General features: G+C 40.8%; 1 protein-coding gene across 1 annotated transcript in view; it reads left to right on the forward strand.

Moving 5' to 3' along the window:
- The window catches only part of zmat4a (zinc finger, matrin-type 4a), a 155,858-nt gene that overhangs the window by 108,958 nt on the left and 24,976 nt on the right, over positions 1-21,924 (forward strand). The window contains exon 6 of the mRNA XM_082554948.1: positions 14,834-14,930. Within this exon, the coding sequence (XP_082411074.1) occupies positions 14,834-14,930 (97 nt within the window). The remainder of the gene's footprint in view (positions 1-14,833; positions 14,931-21,924) is intronic.

Genomic DNA, 21,924 nt, shown 5'->3' on the forward strand with positions numbered 1-21,924 from the left:
AGTATATACAGTTCTAATTTCTTTTGAGGTGACACATACCACCACTCACAATAAAAAAAATCACAATGAAATAACTGTAAGCCAATAGCAGAGTTGCATTACTGTGAAAGGTAATTTCACAATTTGCATTATTGCATTATCAAACAATATAACTATGTATCAGCCGATAGCAAGTCAGCACATTTAGCCATTTAGTTCAAACTGAGCCTCTGAATAGCGATGACAGGGACTGGCTTTGGCCGTGGTGCCAGATCAGCCTGCCTTAAAATGGCTTTTTGATGCCACAGATCAGAAAGACAAGACTAAGTCAAATAATCACAACCAAAGTAAGCAGAAGAGCATCTTCGAACGCACAGCCTAACAAAGCTTGAACTAGAACTGCTACAGCAGCAGAACAACAATTCCAGCTTTCAGTCCTATCTGTGAAGGGAATAGAAGATTGAGAAAACTTAGCCTAGTTTGATGAAATCTTTAGTTTTGCTGTGAAATTTGGATGGTAGGGTCAAAATTAAATGTAAAAAGCATGAAAACAATGACCCATCCAGCTTTGTATCAAAGGTTCAGGCTGCTGGTGGTGGGTGCGCAGTGTTGTGGGGCATATTTTCTTATCATGGTTTGTGCCCCTCAATACCAGCTAAGCACCATCTAAATACCACGGCCTATGTAAGCATTGGTGCTGCCCACATCCATCTTTTATCACCACAGTGAACTCATCTTCCTATGACTGAATCCAGCATGTCATAAAGCTCAAACTGGTTTCTTGGACGTGTATTTCACTGCAAAATAAATGACTTCACTAAGATCTGGTGACTGATCTCAATTCGATAGAACACCTTTGTGATACGGTGAAACAGGAGATTGTGCCATATTGACTGTCATGTCAATACGTACCATAGTTTCTGAGGAATTTTTTCAGCACCTTCTTAAATCTGTGCCACAAAGACTTTTGGTAGTTATGAAAGCAAAAATGGGATCCAACTAGGTAGGGATAAGTAATGTCTCGTTTAACGCTGCAGGTAATAAATGTGACTTGCATAGCTTAATATTGATGAGCAACAGAGAGCAGTATTACATTTGTTAATAGCTGTGACTATTTCTAAGCCCTGCTCTGTGGAGCTGAAAAGTAACCCTCTTGACTTCAGCTGTCAGCTTGACTCTTCATGGAGCCCACCAGCATGTCACAAGCTGTTAATTTTACAGAGGAGGAGGGGAGAACTTTCTTGCTTATCATTTCCCAGTTACAATATGTCAATAACAATTACATAATATTATTCCAGCTGGCAGAGTGCTGGCTGCCAGAAGAGCACACGGAGCCCAGAGGTGTTGTAAAGGGCAGCAGAGTGTGACTGCACCAAATGGGAGAAACAAGTCTTCACAGCTGATTGGCCATGGACCTTCTAACTCAGAGCCTGATTGGCTACTTTTGCTAGTTGAGGGCAAACTGGTTGGTTCTGCTTTGTTCAGCTTTGTTATGCTGCCCAAGCTTTTGAGTCCACGATGTTTGTTTCAGGAACATTATACATGGTGTGTTTGACTGCCGATGTTTGCAACTTCAGTTACCAGTACCGCATTCAAACCTATAAACAGGGACATAAATACACTTATGATTCAAAGAAGAAATTCACCATTGTTTTGGACAATAAGCAGATAATAACAGTATTAACATAGATATTGTGCTGTAATGTGTGTTGGTGGGGCTGGTGGTTCTGTACTCTGTGGGTTACATTTTGGCTTGGGGGAGATTGGGCCATATTAAAATTAGTAGGTTTACAGTTTATTTTGAGAATCTTTTACCAGGTGACATTGAATGGTGACCACTGGCTGGGAGAGTGGCTAAGGGGGTAGAGCAGGTCATCTACTTATCAGAAGGCTGGTGGTTTGATCCCTTGCTGCTCCAGTCTGCATGCTACGATATCCTTTGGCAAGATACTACCCCATTGTGTTCACTGGAGTGTGAAATTTAGAAAGTGCTTGTATGAATGGGTGAATGAGACATGCTGTATAAAGTGCTTGAGTGGATATATCAGTATGTATATAAGAACCTGTGCATTAAGGATACATAAGTTAAACTGACTGGTTTCAGACTACGAATATACTAAGAGGCTGCATAAAGAGTAGGGCTGAACGATTATGGAAAATAATCTAATTGCGATTTTTTGCCCCAATATTGCGATTGCGATGCGATATGCGATTATTTTTTAAGGTCTTTGTCTTCTGTATTATTAAACAAAGACAAGCAATACATCATATAGTATGGCCAATACTATATTACATTAATTTTAAACTGTTCTTTCCTGGAAGACAGACCTCTGTTATGATGACATGAGGTGATGCATGAATTGATGACTGACATTTTTATTTAACTTCTTCAATCACAACAGTATATTTGAACATACACAATAGTTTATTTTTAGCTTACAAACATCTGAGCATAAAGTGCTGACAAGGAACCCTGGTGTAAACATTAAAATGAAAGTCAGTACAATGTGCAGATTGCAGAAATATACATAAAAAAAATCTGTGGCTTTACCACACTCAGTTTTTCGACATCTGTGAACTACTAGACAGTCATTCAATTAAAAAATAATATTAAATAAATAAAACTAATAAATAAAAAATACACACATCTTACTGATCTCTGCAGTCAGTAACATTACACATAAAGTGCAAACATAATAGCAATTGTATAAACACACACACAAACACGCCTTTAAAGTTTAAAGGCGTGAAATTGGACGGTCTAGCCTTCTGATTAGCGTCACCGCTGTCTCGGTGGAGTTTAATAAACTCGGCCGTCTGCTTCTTGCTATCTAAAATATAACCAGACACTGGTGTAAATTCTCGACTGTCTCATACTTCTGTTTAATAAGTTTTCTGTTTGACGTTTAGTCAGCTGTGTGAAAACCAAGGAGGAACCCACCCGGGGGATTAATAAAGTTTTATTTTATCTAATCTAATAACTTTAATCTCAGCCAAACCGATTTACTCACGAACAAACAAAACACTGAAAAAAGCCCAACAATAACATTTTTAGGTTGTCTAAGTGACTTATATATTACGTTTAACCCGAGCAGCGAAACTCCGCGGTGATCTGAAAATGATGTGCCGGGAGTTGTGCCGTTCTCGGCCGCATCAGTAATCCTCGAGCTCCCGGCTAGCTGTCGAGCTGGTGGGTAGCAGACGCCTCTGAAAACGTCGAAGCACTTTTGCAAATATGGGATATCTTGATAAACCGAGCAGATATTTGATGTTTACACAACTACTTTCTCGCCTGAAAATATTTTAAAAGTTTATTTTGTGACCCAGAAAGATTAGTATGAGTAATTTTAAAACTTAGTAGCGGCCGCCATTGTTGGAAACTGGAGTTTGGCTGGGCCGCGCTATGAATTCTGGGATATGGTAGTAATTTGGACAGCCTTCGGCGCGTCGCTGTGACGTAATCGGTCTACAAATGCGGCCTCAGGAGGATGCAGCCCATGAATTTGGACATGTCCAGAGTATAATCGCAGCCTTTGCGGTTAGAAAATTGCACTTGATCATGTCGCGATATTATCGCAAATGCGATATATCGTTCAGCCCTAATAAAGAGTCAGTATAAGACAAAGGTGAACTTTATTAACTCTACAGGGGAGACACAGAATAAATAAAGGGCTGGAACTTAGCATTTTTAGCTCTTTTCTAAATAAGTATTTTTGGTATACAAAGAGATGTTTTCACACCTTTGTATAAATTGGTGAGGTTCAAATCAGGAGATTATGGCAGTCAATTCGAACATTCATGCCAGTTTTTAAGGAGGATCATTGTCCTCCTGTAGAACTTTTTCTCAGTTCCAGTTCTCAACGAATTGCCTGAAGTCTACGTCCAGAATTTGATTATTTTTAGCCAGATCCACTCTTCCCTCTATCTATTGTTATGTTACTTGAACTATTGGCTGCCACTCAACTCCAAAGCAGAATATTTCTGCTACTCTGCTTAACAGCTAGCAAGATTTTCATTTCTGCTCCTGAATTTCTCAAACACATGGCTCGGAAAGTGTGACCAATGAGCTCAGTGTGATTTTTTTTGTTGTAATCTTACTTTAAGTCATTTGTAGACTTTCATGATTCCAATGAATCGTTCATGTAGGCTGTGTTTGCGCATCAGTGCTAGGTTAAATGCTGCACAGTTAAATGCTGCATCTTGTGTGTCAGCTAAATGTTTCTACAAAACTTGTTTGAAGTTTGACAGATAATGGCAGAAGAAGCTAATGAATAAAATATGATAGAAGGTACTTTTTAGAGTTATCAAAAATCATTATTGGCCTATATTGGGCCTATTAACTGATATATGCATGTCTTGTGGCAGATTGCTGACCCTTCTTTAGCCTGGTCTGTTGGAGGTATCTTCCTGTTAGAAGAGAGTTTTTCCTTCCCACTGTTGCCAAATACTTGCTCAAAAGGTGTTTCTGATTGTCCCAACATACCCAAGAAACATGTCCTGGCTCTGCCCCTGTGTCTCCTCCCATTAGGAAATGTCAAAACCAACTCTTCTAGGAGGTATACAGGATGTATCCTAGTCAGATGGCTGAAAGATTATCTCCCTACTCTCACCCCCAACCAGTTGTGGCTGATAGTTGCACTTTGAGACAACTTGTGATTTTTCATTTATGTAAATAAAATTGAATTAAACTAAATCAAATTGAATTGACCAATAATCTTGTGCTGGGAAAAAGTGCAGTGAAGAGTTGGAAGGAGAGATATTTTTTGTTGCAAGATTCCTTTGTTTCCTTTACACGGGGTGTGAAATAAAGCATCAGCATTGGTTACTGGCCATTTTTGAAACAATGTTTCAGTCCAAAGTTTTGCATCACAGGGTGTTTGAAAAGTATGACTAAGGTTTCTAAAGCGACTGAAAAGGAAAGATTTCTAAATGAAGACGTAGTTTGTTAACGGGTTCAGTGTTTTGCAAGTGAATCAAAGAATGCACTGCTTCTACAATCCTCTTATAACAAGTGTTGATCTCAATGAATAATTCATTAGAGATTTGCATGTAAAAATGAAAAACAGTTTAATCCCTTTATATCTTTACCTTCATCTGTTCTGCACGGCGCCTGTTTTTACAGTGCATTAAGAGGAGATGAATTTGCCGGCTTCAACAGAGTCATTATGGAGCGACAGAAAATGTCAGCACACTAGCTGTACTATTCAGCACTTGGAATAATGAGCATTACTCTCTGGCGATTATCAATTAGTAATGAAGTGGCAAATTGTCCTATCAGGCAAAACCAGCAGTGTGAGCCCACAGAGAGGAGAATGGGACCGCAGCAGGCCTTGCAGGCGGTCGGGATGCTGCTGCTTCTTTCTGCTTCCTCTCTGCATTTTTATCCTTTCATCTTTCCCCCTTTTTTCCTCCCCTCTACCTGACCTTGTGCACGTCTCAACCTGTTAAGAAAATGTGGAGTCTGACTCTGAAGATTGTCCTGTGATGAAATATTCAAAAGCTCTAATAAAATGGGAGGGAGCATCATCCAGTGGTCTTGTTTGTTGTTGTTGTTGTGTGTACAGAGCTGTGCAGCATTGAAAAGCTGATGGCAAAGACATAAGGTTGAAGATGGATAAAGAGATGGGCAAGCCATTAGCACTTTTAGCACAAGTGTAGAGACCCTCCAGATGTGTCTAACCTCATGATAAAAGCCTTTGTTTTATAAGTGGTGTACATACAAAAGAGTGCAGGTTAACCGCATGAGCATAGTGTAAAACCGAGGTCCCTGCTCACCTGTCCTCTTTGGCTTAGTTGATTTAAGTTGTTTTGGTAAAACTCCATCTTTGCGCTCTAATAGTCTACTTGATCCTCTGGTCTTTTGTCTGGTGCTCATTCTGTTCAAAGCTAACAGGGAGTAGTATTGAGATGGTGATATAACTGTGAGGACTGTAATGTTTGCATAAATGTAAATGGGATGGAAAATGAATTTGTGGTTGATAGTCCATTAAGACACTAATGGGAACAGATTGTGTAAGCACTTTTGCCCAGTTATCGCTGCAGCAAGTTTAAAACAGATGATCTCTTTTTTCCAGGTTTGTTTTCTTCTTCTTTTTTTATTAAAGTAAAGATGTGTTGGATTTTATCTCAGAAATAGCTAAACTTGTATTTGTGGTGAACTTTCTTATTCGTGCTGAACTCTCCCCATTCCAGCACTGCTGCTCAGGAATCATGTGTTTACTCTTGTCAGTGTTTACAGACTGTGCCTGTAACTGTGTGGAAATCTATCCATCCATGTTCATGACTGGTTATCCAAGCCACAGTTTCGGGAAATCACTTTCCCAGCTGTCATAAGGTGAGAGGCAGGGTACACTGAGGGCAGGCCGTCAGTCTAGCTTAATGTTTCAGTTTAAATATAGATTAGATAAACTAAAAAAATAAAATCTTTCAAAAATGCCCCCTTTTATGACTTTTACATCAGAACACATCAAATCAACAGATGACTGCTTTTAAGCTTTCTTTTACTTTCTTGTACTGGCACATAATGGACTTCATGAGAGAGACTGAAATAACACACATGCTATAGACTCCTTTGTTGTCCCACATTCAGTGTTCATTGAGTGGCTAAACGAAACATGAGCTGCATCCCAGGTTTAGTGACTCACAACCAGACAATGTGAAGAGAGACACAGCAAACAGCTTGGTTCATCTGACCACCAGCCAGCAGTTCATGTAACTATCTAAGTGCCTGCCAAATGCTTTTTATAGTACTCATAAGACACCTGCTGTCACAGAGATGTGAGCATCAGCAAAGGTAGAAGTCACGGTAAGTGGTAAAGCTCTGTTATATGAGATAAGCATCACCTTTGCGTTGAAGTGGCGTTATACAAGTTTGATCTAATTTAGAACCATTTGCCATCATCATCACAGAGTTGTAAACACTGCCTGCGTGCTGTCATTTTTCTTTATTTATCATGCCCATTTGGGCAATGTACTTTAGCTAATGTGATTTCCAACACCAGCAGACATAAGATACAGTTTGTAATCATCTTGTGCCATGTCAGAGAGAAAAAATATTATAAATGTAATAATGGAATCGATGAAGGACGATGCACAGGAGCTAAAAAAAAAGGATGAACTACTGCACCACTGTGATCTGTGATTTCCATCTCAGTAGGTTTTCAGCTTTCATATGAGATGAATGATGAATTTGTCCTATCAGTACTGGATATGCAGTAATTGTTCTCATTATTTGTTCAATAAAAATGTTTTGAGACTAAAAAAATGTAATACAAATGTTTTTAAAAAATCTTCGTGGTTTAAATTTGGTGATCTCCCTCTTCTTGTGTAACCCAGATCTGTTTTCTGGGCGGCTGCTATATTTAATCTAGTTTGTCCCTTTGTCCCACTTTTTCCCAATGCCTGTTGGATTTCTTCCTGTGCATCAACAAGCAAAACTTCATCTTTATTTTTATGTTTGCGGAAGTGAACAATGAGTGGTCAGAGTCCCATCATAATCAGTTCCATTTTTGGCAGTGGAGGTTTAGCAGTCCTCAAAGAGTCGTGCTGTACAATGTTATGGCAGTGCTCTTACAAAACATCAGATCTATTATTCTCCAGTCTCACAGTTTTTTAAATAAGTAAAATGATACTTAAGTAAACTTCAGAATGCATTTTCTAAAGAAAATGCAGTGTGAGCGCTGCTAGCCGAATGGTTTGAGTTCAATTTTTATAATTGCTGAATCTTTGTTGAAAAAAATGTTTAATAAGCTAAAATACACCAAATCATTGACCTGAAAGCCGGAGTGCAGAACTGTTGAAAGCTGAAGTTTACACAGAAGTTGGAATGTAGTGTGTGTGTGTGTGTGTGTGTGTGTGTGTGTGTGTGTGTGTGTGTGTGTGTGTCCTTATCAGCGAGTGAGTGACATACAGAGAAAGAGGGGAACTGGCATCAAATTAGGAGGTAAAATAGTTTTAAATCTTTAACTGTTTTGTGCGTCTTATTTTAGACTTTATGTTAGTGGGGAGAAAAGCTATACAGACTAAAAACAGAGACATTAAATGAGGTTAGACGACTTGAAATGTGGGAGAATCCACTAGAATCCACAGGCAGGCACATAGTTTCAGTTCTAATGATCCAGTCACAAAATATGATTCCTAATGTCATCAACTGACTCCAACTACCCAGATTTGAACCGCCTGTCTGCTGAAGACAAATCCACCCATGAAAATTTGGCCGCAAGTTAATGTGCCAATCAGAACGCTCTATCATTCCCATAGATTTAAATTCACCAACTGAAAGTAACTGCCAATAGCTTTCAGTTGGACTGAAGTAAATACTGACATACTGTTACACATACTGTTACACAAAGGTACTCCCTGTACCTGGATCCACACAGTTGAATATTTTAAAAACTAAAGTTAGAAATGAGAAAAATACAAGCTCACATGTCCAAAAGAATCTAATACGTTGAACAGTGTTGAAGGAAGTTGACGAAAAAATATAATGAATGTACTCAACACTTAATCAGCGTTTACACTAATAAACTTCGGTCTTTTTATCCAGAGCCAATTTCCTGGGCTGAATATTCTTACATGTTTGGTCGCCCATCCTATGTCCCTTTTAGTCCAGGAGAATCCCTGTATGTAAGTCAGTCGTGCTATTTGATAAGGACACAAGATGAAGTGTTTGTTTCAACATCATTTCCAAGAAATATTATTTGGAGTTATTATCACTGCCTGATAACACACACATAGCTGACCAAATACTCTAATCTTTGTTTTACCTGACCAGCTGCCTTTGCTTCTCAAGGTTTAAGAGTCCATCAGAACATTTACCTTTTTCTAAAAGGCTGTCATGTACCTTTTAGTAAAAAGTAGCTTCCATCTACCCACTTTACCATAAAGCCCTTTAGCAGAGTGTTTGACCGATGGTTGTCCTTCCTAAAGTCTCTCCTGTCACCACAAAGGACTCAAAGCTCTCATTTACAGTATAAACGATGCACCACGACTCAGCTGCAAGTGCCACTACAAAGGATCTCAGTGCTTTTGAAATGAAATGCTTCAACAACATTTCTTTTTACATGAAAAAATGAGAACTCTTTAAATAAAAATGGGAAACTTTAAACGTCATTTTTATATAAATAAACTGTTTGCTCACCCTTTTATGTAGCATGAATCACAATGTTTTTTTCCTTTTTTGAGTGTAGCTGACAGCGTGAGAAGATGAATAATAGTAGCAGGAAGACAGCAGAACTCACTTTAAGTCCATGCTGTGCCACAGCTGGTGTTTGCACTCCTATCACTTACCATGTCTCTGAAGAACAGTCCTCGCGTCTGCTCTGCCTCTGTTGAGTATCTTGTTTGAACCGGCCCTAAAGATGATTTCAGGCGGAGCAGCCCATATTCACTAAGTGCTTTTCATATTTTGGCTGCTTCTCTGAAGTGTGGGGGAGAAAGCTGTTCACATGGAGAGAAGCAGACTGCGTTTGTGTTAAGAGCAGTTGAAAGAGAAGTGGAAAGTAGACTGCAGAAATATTCGAATTTACCTGTTTTTATCTTTTTTTTGTTGCACACCAGCTTTCAGATGCTACGTCTTTAACACCGAGTGATGTCATCTCTTCCAAACCTTATTGGCTGTGAAAATAAGCTGCTCTTAAGTCTGCATGGAAACATTTGAACCCCCCCCACCCCACCTCATTTCAATCCCTCTCCTTGCTTTTCAGTCAACTACATCCTTTTTTCAGAATAAAATGGCAGCTAGTGAAGTGGCCACTCTCCCAAAGCATGTTATTACCTAACTGTCACACAGTCAGACTGTGTGTCGAAGCTAAGAAATCACACTAAGGTTTGACAGGTACGTGGTTGGAACCATCATCCTCATTTTAATACTTCTATGGCACACTGATGAGCAGGTACGAGAAAAGTTTATGGAGCTTAGCGTGAGTAATTCTGTACTAAGAGAACGTGATTAATCCTTAAGTACTCCACTGTGTACTCTGGGCAGTGATGTATTGTTCTTTCTAAGCACAGTTGGAGACTCAGTTTGTAGACAAATCTAAGAGTGACTTTAAAACACAGTTAATATTAAATGTAGGCGATAATATAACATTTACATTCTAAAGAGGTAGTGCTTAGTAAAGCAGTACAGCACACAATTATTTAATTAAAGAGGACCTAATATGATTGGTTTTATTGTTTGTTCTATTACTGCTGTTCAGTGTATACAGAAGTGTTTGCTCTGAGCCAATAGAACTCAGTTCTTTGCCATTTTTCTACTCTTGGGTGTGTATGATGGCAGAAGAAGGGCTTAACCTCTCCAAGGTCATCTTAGGTATGCAGCTGTGACTGTAACAGCTCCACCCATTTACTCTTAAAATCTTTTGTTTTGAGGGGCAGCCAATAAGAAGGCATTTGCCGTTAAGGCAATGAAAGCAGCTTGTTTCAGACAAATAAAGAAGTGAGGGGCTGTACCAGAACCAGCACGAGCTAAATGAGGATTAATTTGGACTGTGAATCATGCAAAGCTAGAACAGGTCATCTAATAATCGGAGGTTGGTGGTTCGATTTCTGGCTGCTTCAGTGTGCATGCCAAACATCACATCCTCCGTCTTAACCTTTTATCTTTTTCGGTAATGCTACAGTCTACAAACCATACACCCAACTTTCACTAGTATCTTGTAAACCTTCCCATTCACTCTTGCAGCTATCCTTCTATGATAATTGTCTTCACCCACTCCACCCTGCTTGCACTCTCTTCTTCACCTCTCTAACCTCTCTTTCTCTCTCTCTCTGTCTGCTTTGGACTGTTGATGTTTAAATGTATCTACCTTCACTATCTCTATTGTTTGCATATCCACCTTTCCACCTGTCTCCTTCTCCTTCACATACATATTCTGTCTTGCTTGTACTGACTTTAATTCATCTTCTCTAAAATTATATTCTATTATTTTTTTCATCGCTCAAAATAAGCGTCACACTCGCGAAAGCCGGTGTACCCACCGAAACGCCGTGCATTTATCGAGACTTTCAACCCCAGGTAGGCCAATTATGGATCTTCGGATCCACATTATATCAGCAGCTGTTCTCCACCGTGAACTATGTTAAAAACAAACACCTCACGCCTCACAGATGACAGCTTACAGTCCTGCGTAAAGATGAAAGTTCAGGAGCAGAAGTCCCATTGTAAACGTACCACAGCAGACCCAACGATGTTTCCATGAACATGCTTTTCAGCATCTCTTTATTGACCACTTTTCACACGGTTGCTGTACGCACACAGCCGGCTGTAGCTTTTCAGCTCACCACCCAACACATACCAACAACAACACAACAGCATAGATAGCACACAGACGTTAAGGCGGCAAGGCGTGATTGCGGGCGCTGCTCGGGCGCGTCCACCTCCCCTGCAGTGGCGCTGCAGACCACGCCCCGCCACGCACATTAACCAGGTAAAATACATATTTAGGCAGAATTTTGCAAATATCTATTTTTCATTTTTTAGCAGCATAGTGCTTTTTTTCCAATTATTTTTTAAAAGTCAGGTCAAGGCTCCAAAAGCCCAAAGGCAATATCAGGGTGGCGGTCTTAAAGGTTGCTGACCCCTCACCTAGACAAACAGTCCTTTCCTCTTCCTTAGTGTTCAGTATTGCATACAACTCGTAATAACAGTAAGCTTGAAAATAAGAAAGAAAATTGCGTTTAAAAAAGTAATGAATGATCAAGATGAGAATTGTTTCAACCTGGCCATGAAACCAAAAAAACATTCATAAATGTGTTTCTGCAACCTGTTGTCAGTTTTGTTCTCATAGGTCAAGTAAGGGCCGTCTCTGTCTTTGCCATCTTAATGGTCCCTCTCAGTGTATTTTGATGTTGTCAAATCTCAACCAGAAACCACTAAATTTAGACCACAGGCTAGCTAGCCTGTCAACACCCAGCAGACAAATTGTGTTGGGTCAGACTATTACAGCTGTTAATCAGGGATGCTTCTCTGGAAGATATAATTTAGCATGTGGTCTCCTCATTCTCTCACTTTTTAGCTCTTTTTCAACAGAGGCTTGCAGTCACTGTTCTCAAGCTGTTGCTTTCAGCTGTATGTTGTATTCTCCACTCTTGTATTCCCCAGCCTAAAATAGATCCATTATACTGTTAACAACAGGCTCAGAGACGGGGAAATTACACCAAGCTGATCTAGGTCCTTTTCAACAAAGTGTAATGCTGAACCCTAATTTAAAACTCTAGATTGGACGAGTTCTCCTCAAGATATTACGCCTCTTCTTACCCCACATTTTTGAACCGTCCAATTTAAGAAACTTTCAGTCAGTGCTTCGGTGGGATGAAAACATTTTTGAGTAATGATTTTATTCTGTCAGTTTTGCAAAGCAATTCATTATACTAAATCTCACAGTTGCAACTTAGCACCCAATTGATTTCATAGAAACAGTGATTAAGTGTATGCTCTTTCAGCCTGGGCTCAATGCTACAGTGAGGGAGAGAATGAGCTAAAGTTACCAGATCTGAGTGGGGCAGATGCTTGCTGGTTAATTTAGCATGAATCCTGGACCAGTACCATCTTTTTCTTTGCTTATAAACAATCGACAAAGAATGTTGCACTGCTGATCAGTCATACTGCCAACAGTATCTCTTCCAAAGCTTCAGGCAATAGGTCTCAATAAGCTAAGAGAAAGCAAAAGATTCACTGCAAAACAAATTGATCTTGCCCAGGTTCAGAATCTGTTTGAGTGGTGCAAGCACGTACGGTTAGTCTATACGTTTGTGGTTAGTCTATACGTTTGTGGACAAATAGTCTTCTCACTTTTATTTTTGTAGTTTTCTCTCTGTACGCTATGACAGAGGATTTAAAATAAATAAAAATGTAATTAAAGTACAAAATCCCAGCTTTATTTCAGTGGAATTGACAAAAATATTGCATCAACTGTTTGTGAATTATAGGCTTGAGGCTTGAAAGTAACTGGACAAGCTAAACAAGTCAATGGCCCATGCATATCTGCAAATGTTGTGTGTTCTCCTTTGAGAAGTAACCTTAGACCCTGATGCTAGCATCGCGTTACATCTGTGGTGTTGTGTGCTCTGTATAAATTGCTTTTTAAAAAGTTTTACTAAGGCTTTGCTTGTATCTGTGGGTATTTTTTGACATACAATTACTTGATACCAGAAAAATCTCTCAGCTTCATAGCTTTCACAGACCAGCATGCATTTCATCTGTTTTTACAGCTAAAATGCTGCATGAGTTGTTTTTACACTAAAAACTGAGCTGAGCTCCTCTTAGCTTAAATATGTTTTTGGATATTTGACCTGAAGTTAAAACTAAATAGGCAGCTGATATGAATCTCATTACACCCACTAAAACATCTTTTTTTAACCTTTTTGGGTTTAGTAGTTTACCTCCTGGCAAGTTCTTTTTTAGAGGTATACTTCTTATACGGTGAGATCGAATAAAGATCGAAGACATCAGTCTGTGTTTTTTTTTTCTCTGCATGCATCAGCTCCACAACCTGTTATTTTATTTAACAGTTACCAAATTCCTAAGTTAACTCAAACAAATGAGACTGCAGAGCACATTTTTCTTCTGCTGCAACCACTCATCGGCTGCTCCCCACACCCTCGTTTTTCTCAGCAAAGGGACAGGTTAACCAAAACAAACGAGTCTCCAGTGCCTCAGAAAGTAGGAAGCAAAGTTGATGAAGGGGAGGAATTGCAGAAGCCTAAAGCTTCTGATGCTTCATCGCTCATGCACCATAGCGCCATGTGGGAAGAGCCGCAGGTGGCTGCCAATGATGGATACCGAAGTCACAGTATAATCTTTCACCCTTTCAAAAATAGTTTGAGAGGCAGGCTGTCAAAGGGGCACTGCAAGGCAGAGCTTCTCCGCCTGCTGCAGAAATTTAATGTCGATTCATGACTGCGTCTGGGGACGATGGTGCAAAATTGAAATCTCAGTCATGGTGGCGACCAGCTGACAGAGTGGTTATTGTACAGCTTATCAGCGGGGAAGTGAAAGGGAGGGATTTGCCGCTCTCTGTGGGGAATATTGCCCTCCATCAAAATGGTAGAAGGGAAACAGCTGACATCAACACCCGAGACCAAGCCCACTGCAGATTTTCACCTTCCGCAACCCTGAAAGCAGAAAAACAAGAAGACTTTCAAAGTTTCGGCAGCGCTTTCCTCACCGCAGCGATTTAACAAACAATCATTCAGTGAGGAAATTTGATTGAGGAGGATATGGAAATGTGATTCAATGAGTGCAGGGTGGCATTTATTTTCTCTTGGCCTTTTGCTCTGAGGCATATTTATAGAGGAGCTAACTCAATTGCGAGAGCGAGGAAATCAAGACGGCCATTTTTCACACCACAATAAGATTAGTGCAACATGAAGGCGATTACACAGGATGCTTATAATTTGCAACAACAGGGCGCTGATTCAATACAGCCATTATCACCCCAAGGGCATTGCTGTCGCTATTTAGAAAAAAAAATAGGCAACTCATTAAATGTTGTAGATTCCAAATGATTCAGACATCTCAAGGTCTCAGCTGCTATGGATTTACTATAAAGATCTTTGAGCTATGACTGCTGCACAAAGAGTCTTCTCCTTCAGTGCAGTTATGGGAGTCTTCTTTAGCAAACACCAGTTTGTTAAGGCAAAGTCACATGAATGCTCATCTGCTGCAGGACTGAGACCCGTTTGCGTGAAGGCAGACATGCCTTCTCACCGTGATGGATTGATTCATATTGGCCACGTGCAGCAGAGCAAAAATTGTATTACTGAATCAAGTTTTGAAAAATTCACTGGAGTAAAGCATTTGTTCAGTTGCCAGATTCGTTTCTGTAATGTGCGCTATTCTGTTTGATTCCAGGTCTGAAGCGAAGCTACTCCTGTGAAGTCTGCAGCGTCACACTCAACTCAGTGGCACAGTACCATGCACATCTGCAGGGCTCAAAGCACCAAAACAAGTGAGTGGATCCCACTAATGTTCATTTACAGCTCCTTTACACATCAAACTACTTATGCTGCTCTGGCAAAAGCCAACATGTTGTTTTCTTTGCTTTCACTTGCATTTTTCTTTCTACTTCTCAACAAAGAACCAGACATGCTACACTAATAATAAGAATGTTGCAGTGAGTGCCATTGCTGAGCTTTTGCTGGAGGCAAGCAGTGAGATTTTTCTCTGAATTAATTTCAGTCAACAAATTAAAGGACAGTCTATTATGGGAATTAACTCTCTAATTTAGCCTTGTTTGTCTTTTAGGTTGTTGCTAACTTATTGATGTTCAGCTTAAAGTGTCTACGAGTTAATCAGTCTGGCTGACTGGGCAGAGTGTCAATTTAAAATTGTGGGCTGAATTTGGTTTTTGTAGTTAGTTGTGGGAACGTACATCTCTCTTTTTCCCAAATCTGCAAAAAACTGCAGCCAGTTACAAGAGAAATATAGCTCTAGACTAGAGATGGACCGATCCGATATTACATATCGGTATCGGTCCGATACTGACCTAAATTACTGGATCGGATATCGGAGAAAAATAAAAAATGTAATCCGATCCATTAAATATCACGAAAGCACCTCACAAAACTTGCAACACGCTGTAACTCACCTCAGAACGTTAGCACGTCGGAGCAGTATGCATCACGTGATAGAGCGGCTGTGGCATGCGGGACCTGTCGGTGGTCTGGATAGCATGTGGAGCTTTGCTAGCAACCCGGCATTTCATCTCCGACAAAGTTATCCCCCAGAGAAGTAAAGCAAGTGTGTAAGTCCATCTCTGAATGTTTGTAAAGCATTCCTGCGTTAAGCTTACCAAACGATATATGGAGCGACTGCCTCTTCTGGCTGCTACTTCAATCATGAAACTGCTTAATGATCAGCTGATCGGCTTTTCTGTCGCGATTCCGTCTCTCTGGTTTGTTTTTGGCCCACTTTGCACCAGAAAGAGGAAACCAGCGGCTGAACAACAGCAGCACGTTTAAGCTTGATCAGCTGTTGTTAGAATTTATTTAATATTACTTTCTACTCGAGGATCTTTTTCTATGTAGCTGACGGCTGGTAACTGTGCAGGGGCGGATCTAGCAAAGTTTAGCCAGGGGGGCCGATAGGGCATTAACAGGGAAAAGGAGGCACAAAGACATACTTTTCTTTCTTATTCTCATTTAAAATGTCTAGCTTTTAATAAATAATTATCCGAATCTTACACCCAAAGTTTTAATTTGATGTAAAATGAATAGAAGTCAATTACTGTATATAGTGACTATTAAGTCTAATATATATACCCTAGTAAGCTATAGTACTTTTTCCTTTGGGAAGGTACCATCTGTGCAGTCTGCAATTTTGTTGAAGAAAGATGTTGAATCTATTTAATATTTCTTGAAAAATAATTGATTTCTGTGCATTTTTTTTTTCACACTGCATCAAATTAAGGTTGATTACGTTGATTAAGCATCATAAGGTGAAGCGTGAGGGGTGGTTCCCTATTTTTTATTTATTTATTTTTGTTGTTGCTGGGAGTTGGAACCCTATTAGTTAGGTTGCTTAATATTTACGCTAAGTACTCTTTAAAATACCAGAATAGGGAGGGTGGTGCAGGTTTAAGTTTATTAGATTGATCAGTATTGCTGAACTATGAAATATTTTTTTTTTTGCATACAGGTATAACAGAATAGCTTTAGTGTAGTTGTTGTTTTAAACTTGAGTATGAACTTATACAAAATGCAGCAAGATATTTAAAAAAAACAGTTTTGTTGATTAAAAAACATTATATCGGATTCATATCGGTATCGGCAGATATCCAAATTTGTGATATCGGTATCGGACATAAAAAAGTGGTATCGTGCCATCTCTACTCTAGACAATAAGTCCTCATGGCTAAACCTTACCACAGCTTTTTATAATCTATATCCACACATATCCTGTTTACATTACCACAAAATATATTCCTGCTAAGATATATGGCATCACGAGATTCATGACATCGCCTGTTTCCTGCTTCAAACTACCATCATTACCATTTTAAACAAACGGCAACCTCCTATGCAGAAAAAAAAATACATTTCTAAAAAAACCCTTCAGGCTGGCTCCATATTAACTGTAAGATAAGATAAGATAAGATAAGATAAGATAAGATAACCTTTATTAGTCCCACACGTGGGAAATTTGTTTTGTCACAGCAGGAAGTGGACAGTGCAAAAGTTATGAGGCAAAAATTAGAATACAATAAGAATAAATACAGTACACAACTGTACAGAATAGAATAAAATAAAATACTATATACAGTAGAATAAAATAAAATAAATATACAATAAGATAAAAATAGAATACAAATACAAATACTATATACAACTGAGTAAAAATACAACGATGACAGAAAGGATTATTGCACTTAGTATTATTGCATATGTATGGATGTGTGTGCTTGATCAGTTAAAGTCTTTGTTGTGGAGTCTGACAGCAGTGGGGAGGAAAGACCTGCGAAATCTCTCCGTTCCACACCGTGGGTGCCGCAGTCTCCCACTGAAGGAGCTGCTCAGTGCTGTCACAGTCTGCTGCATGGGGTGGGAGATGTTGTCCATCAGGGATGACAGCTTAGCCGCCGTTCTCCTGTCACTCACCACCTCCACTGGGTCCAGAGGGCATCCTAGAACAGAGCTGGCCCTTCGGATCACCCTGTTCAGTCTCTTCCTGTCCCCAGCAGAGATGCTGCCGCCCCAGCAGACCACACCATAAAAGATAGCAGAAGCCACAACAGAGTCATAGAATTTCTTCTGGAGTGGGCCCTCCACTCCAAACGACCTGAGTCTCCGCAGCAGGTACAGCCTGCTCTGCCCTTTCCTGTAGAGGGCGTCTGAGTTATGAGTCCAGTCCAGTCTATTGTTCAGATGAACACCAAGGTACCTGTAGCTGTCCACAGCCTCAATGTCCATACCTTGGATGTTCAGTGGTTGCAGTGGAGAATGCTTGTGCCTGCGGAAGTCTACCACCAGTTCCTTGGTTTTACTGGCGTTGATCTGGAGGTAGTTCTGCTGGCACCAGTCCACAAAGTCTTGGGTCAGACCTCTGTACTCCTTGTCGTCCCCATCAGTGATGAGGCCGACTATTGCAGAGTCATCAGAGAACTTCTGCAGGAAGCACTGGGTGGAATTGTGGGAGAAGTCTGCAGTGTAGATGGTGAAGAGGAACGGAGCCAGAACCGTTCCCTGTGGGGCCCCCGTACTGCAGACGACCCTGTCCGACACACAGCCCTGAGTCCTCACATACTGTGGTCGGTCGGTGAGGTAGTCCAGGATCCAGGTAGTGAGGTGATGGTCCACTCCAGAGTTCACCAGCTTGTCCTTTAGAACCGAGGGAAGAATGGTGTTGAAGGCACTAGAGAAATCAAAGAACATGATTCTCACAGTGCTTCCAGCGGTCTCCAGGTGAGCGAGGGAACGATGTAGGAGGTGAATGACGGCATCATCCGCTCCAATGCCAGGCTGGTAGGCAAACTGAAGTGGGTCCAGTGATGAGCTTATTAGGCGCCGAAGCTGAGCCAGGACCAACCGCTCCAGGGTCTTCATCAGGTGGGATGTCAGAGCCACCGGCCTGTAGCTGTTGAGGTCCTTGGGGCGTGAAGTCTTTGGCACTGGTACAACACAGGAGGTTTTCCAGAGCTGTGGGACTCTTCCCAACCTCAGGCTCAGGTTGAAGAGGTGCTCCATCACCCCACACAGTTGGTCCGCGCAGGACCTGACGACCCTCGAGCTGATGCCATCTGGACCCGCTGCCTTCTTGCCATTAATCCTCCTCAGTTCCCTCCTAACCTGGGTGGTTGAGAGAGACAGGCTGGAGCCTTGTGTTGAGTGTGTATTGGATGCTGTTGTTGGGGGTGGGGGGGAGTGAGCAGGGTGAATAGAGGAGGTGTGAAGTGTCTGAGGTGGAACAGCAGCAGTGGGGGTGGGTGAGTCTGCAGCCGATGTTGCAGACTGCCTCATGGCTGAGTCAAATCTGTTGAAGAAATGATTCAGTTCATTTGCCCATCTCACATCCCTCCCAGGCAGAGAGTTCTGCTGTTTGTGGCCCGAGATGGTTCTGAGGCCTCTCCAGTAGGGATGAAATTAACGTGTTTACTGTCTGCCAAATAAAACAGCTTTTAATCTCTATACTTGGCTAATTTACAGGAAGCAGGGTTGGTTTTTTATTTGGCTGCTCCCTGTAGAGTTCCATCTCACTGGGGATACTGGAGATGTCACACTTTTCCATCTTTACCTGTTTTAAATTTCTAAAACAGATTAAAGAAAGACACAGCAGCAGAAACGTGTAGTTAAAGGGAACTTTGTCCTGGAAACATCCGGAAAGACTGTAGAGTAACTGAATTATTAGAAAAATAAACAGAGAAATATTTGCTACAGTCTAATGGGAAGCATCCCTCTCCCGTCTTTAGGGAAAGGGGTAACATAGTGTTAAGTCATAGGAAGCTTAGATTTATGTTGACTGAAAGCTCAGACTTAAAGCTCTGTAACAATAACACGTGCTTGTGTCATGACACTGAATTCAGGGGTAACGATGTACTTGTGACTTGTAAGGCGTAAACTTTGTTTTTCCTTCCGACCTCAAATTAACAACTATCTGTGTATTTGTTTATTATTCTGGGGGATTCTCCTTTGCTCAGATTACGTGACTTAAAGCAGTTTTAGGACTGCACACTGTGTGGGATTCCACATGGACCTTTGGCAGCCGCTGTGAATTAATGGGGCTTACATGGTGCATGTCCTAGAATTAATTCCCCCTGTTGGCCAGCTCTGCCAGAACACCTCCATGGGGATGCTAGCATCAGGAGACGTGACGTGCCGTCTAACAGCCTCTTTGCTTTATTAATGGATGAAAACTCCACCTTGTCAGAGCCGCTGGGTTTCTGTGGCACACAAACCTTTCATCCCACCTCACACTCTGAGCAGGGCAGAGGACTGGCACATCAGACCACTCGTCTAACCACCCCACCCCATCGTTGCCATCCAACCAGCCTGATTTTATCCACATAGTCCACAACTTTGCCTCAGGTCTATTTAGGTCATTTGCCTAATGCTGTTTCACATGGAGTGAATCAAAGGCTTCTCTGCTCTCCAAAACTACAGAGTGAGGCTAAGGATAATATCGGAGCTGTTTCACATGAATAACACCGTAATACAAAAGCTAATGAAAGTGGAAACCATTCATTTCACTATGGCTAATGGGACTTATATTCATCCATTTTGTTAATTGATTGTCCAGTTCAGGCTTATACGGGTGGGATGGGGAGTGGGAAGGCTGGAGCCGAGGCACAGTCCATCCTTGACAGCTTGTCAGGGCTAACTCAGAGACAGAGTCACGCTCACATTCACACCTAGGACTTATTTAAAACCAACAGGTAACCTAGCATGCATGTCTTTGCACTGTGGGAAGAAGTTGGAGTACCTCAGAGAATCCACTCAGGCACAGGGAAATAAGCGAACTCCACACAGAAAGGCCCCAGTCAGGAGTAGAACCCAGGACCTGCTTGCTGCGAGGCGTTAGAGCTAAACACTGTATCGATCAGTGGTAACATAATGAGGTCCTTGTATGTGTGAGTAATCTGTTAAATCTGTAATCTGGTGGAGCTGTAAAACTTAATTAGGCCATAATTACATTACACAGAAGTCATCTATTAACTTTATTTTTACCATTTGATGCTGGTTTGATTACATTTATGCACAAACAACTAGGTTTGTTGTTTATGCCTTATACAAAGAAGATCTGTGAGACCAGCCCAAACTGGATTTTGCTTTCTGAGAAACCAGTGTGTTCTACTTTTCTATGTAGCGTGAATGAGCAAGAGCAGCTCAAACACTTTTAGTGTCTGTAAGTCTGTATCTGCTGTTATTGATGCCACTCCATTAGTGGGTACTCTTTGCATGGTTCACCGAGTCAGGTGAGGCTGGGATCTGTGTGCGGGTCGATACAAGGAGAGTCACGTTGTGGTGCAAAACGGGAAACAAAGCCCACAGGCTTCGGGGCTATATGGGCCTTTATTGCTTCAATGAACTAAGGTCAGGAAAGCAAAGAGGAAATTCAATTTTGACTCAGGAAAGGGGACTAATTACACCATGATAGGTGCACTAATGAGAAGTGTGATCTATACTCCTCTATTGAGAGCGCTAAAAGAGTACAACAATCCTGGTGTTTAAACTATCTGATTTGCTGCCGGCACCTAAAGCAGGAATCTCTAATCTAATGTGGGCTTTTATTAGGTGAACTTGGCTTTATGGCCTGTTTTAGTTTCTTTTTTCCCCCCTTGTCTTTCAGTTTTCTTTCTGCCGCTGTTTTGCCTCCTCTGTTTCCAAACTGGAAAATAGCTTGGAAAATCAGGTGCTGAAGCCACTTTCTGTGGCCAATAAGCAAGTAGTGCATAGCAACCATTTAAAAAATCAATGTGGAGATATGTGTTGATATTTTCGAGCACTGACCTTTGCAGTGCTTTGACCTCAAGGCTCTTTAGTGGGATTAATCTTTAGCCACCGCACTGAAGACATCAGCATGGGGAGGTAAATGTTATAGTCCACATTGTTGAATTATGAAGCAGAACTTTACTTGCAGCTTATTTTATGGTGGTTTGTTCAAAAACGCAACAAAAGAACTGTGTCCTTTTTTTCTTTTTGTTTTCCTTCCCTGATTGCAAAGACCTGCTGAGAAAACAACAAAATATATATAAAGCATCAGGGTCCTTTAAGTCTTCACTGGTGATGACTGAGAAGAAATAAAGCCAGTGGAATGAGTTCCTGAGGTAGAGCAGGGCGATATGACCAAAAATACTTATCACGATATACATTTGAAAATTTGCAATAACGATATAATTGACGATATAATTGACACGAGACAAAATACTTCACAACTCCACAACTGTATTAGTGCAAAAAAACAAAACATCAATGATTTTCACTTATTTTTTTTTTTGTTTGTTTATTTTA

This window comes from Aulonocara stuartgranti (assembly GCF_965226115.1).
Source record: "Aulonocara stuartgranti genome assembly, chromosome: 12".
NCBI lineage: Eukaryota > Metazoa > Chordata > Actinopteri > Cichliformes > Cichlidae > Aulonocara > Aulonocara stuartgranti.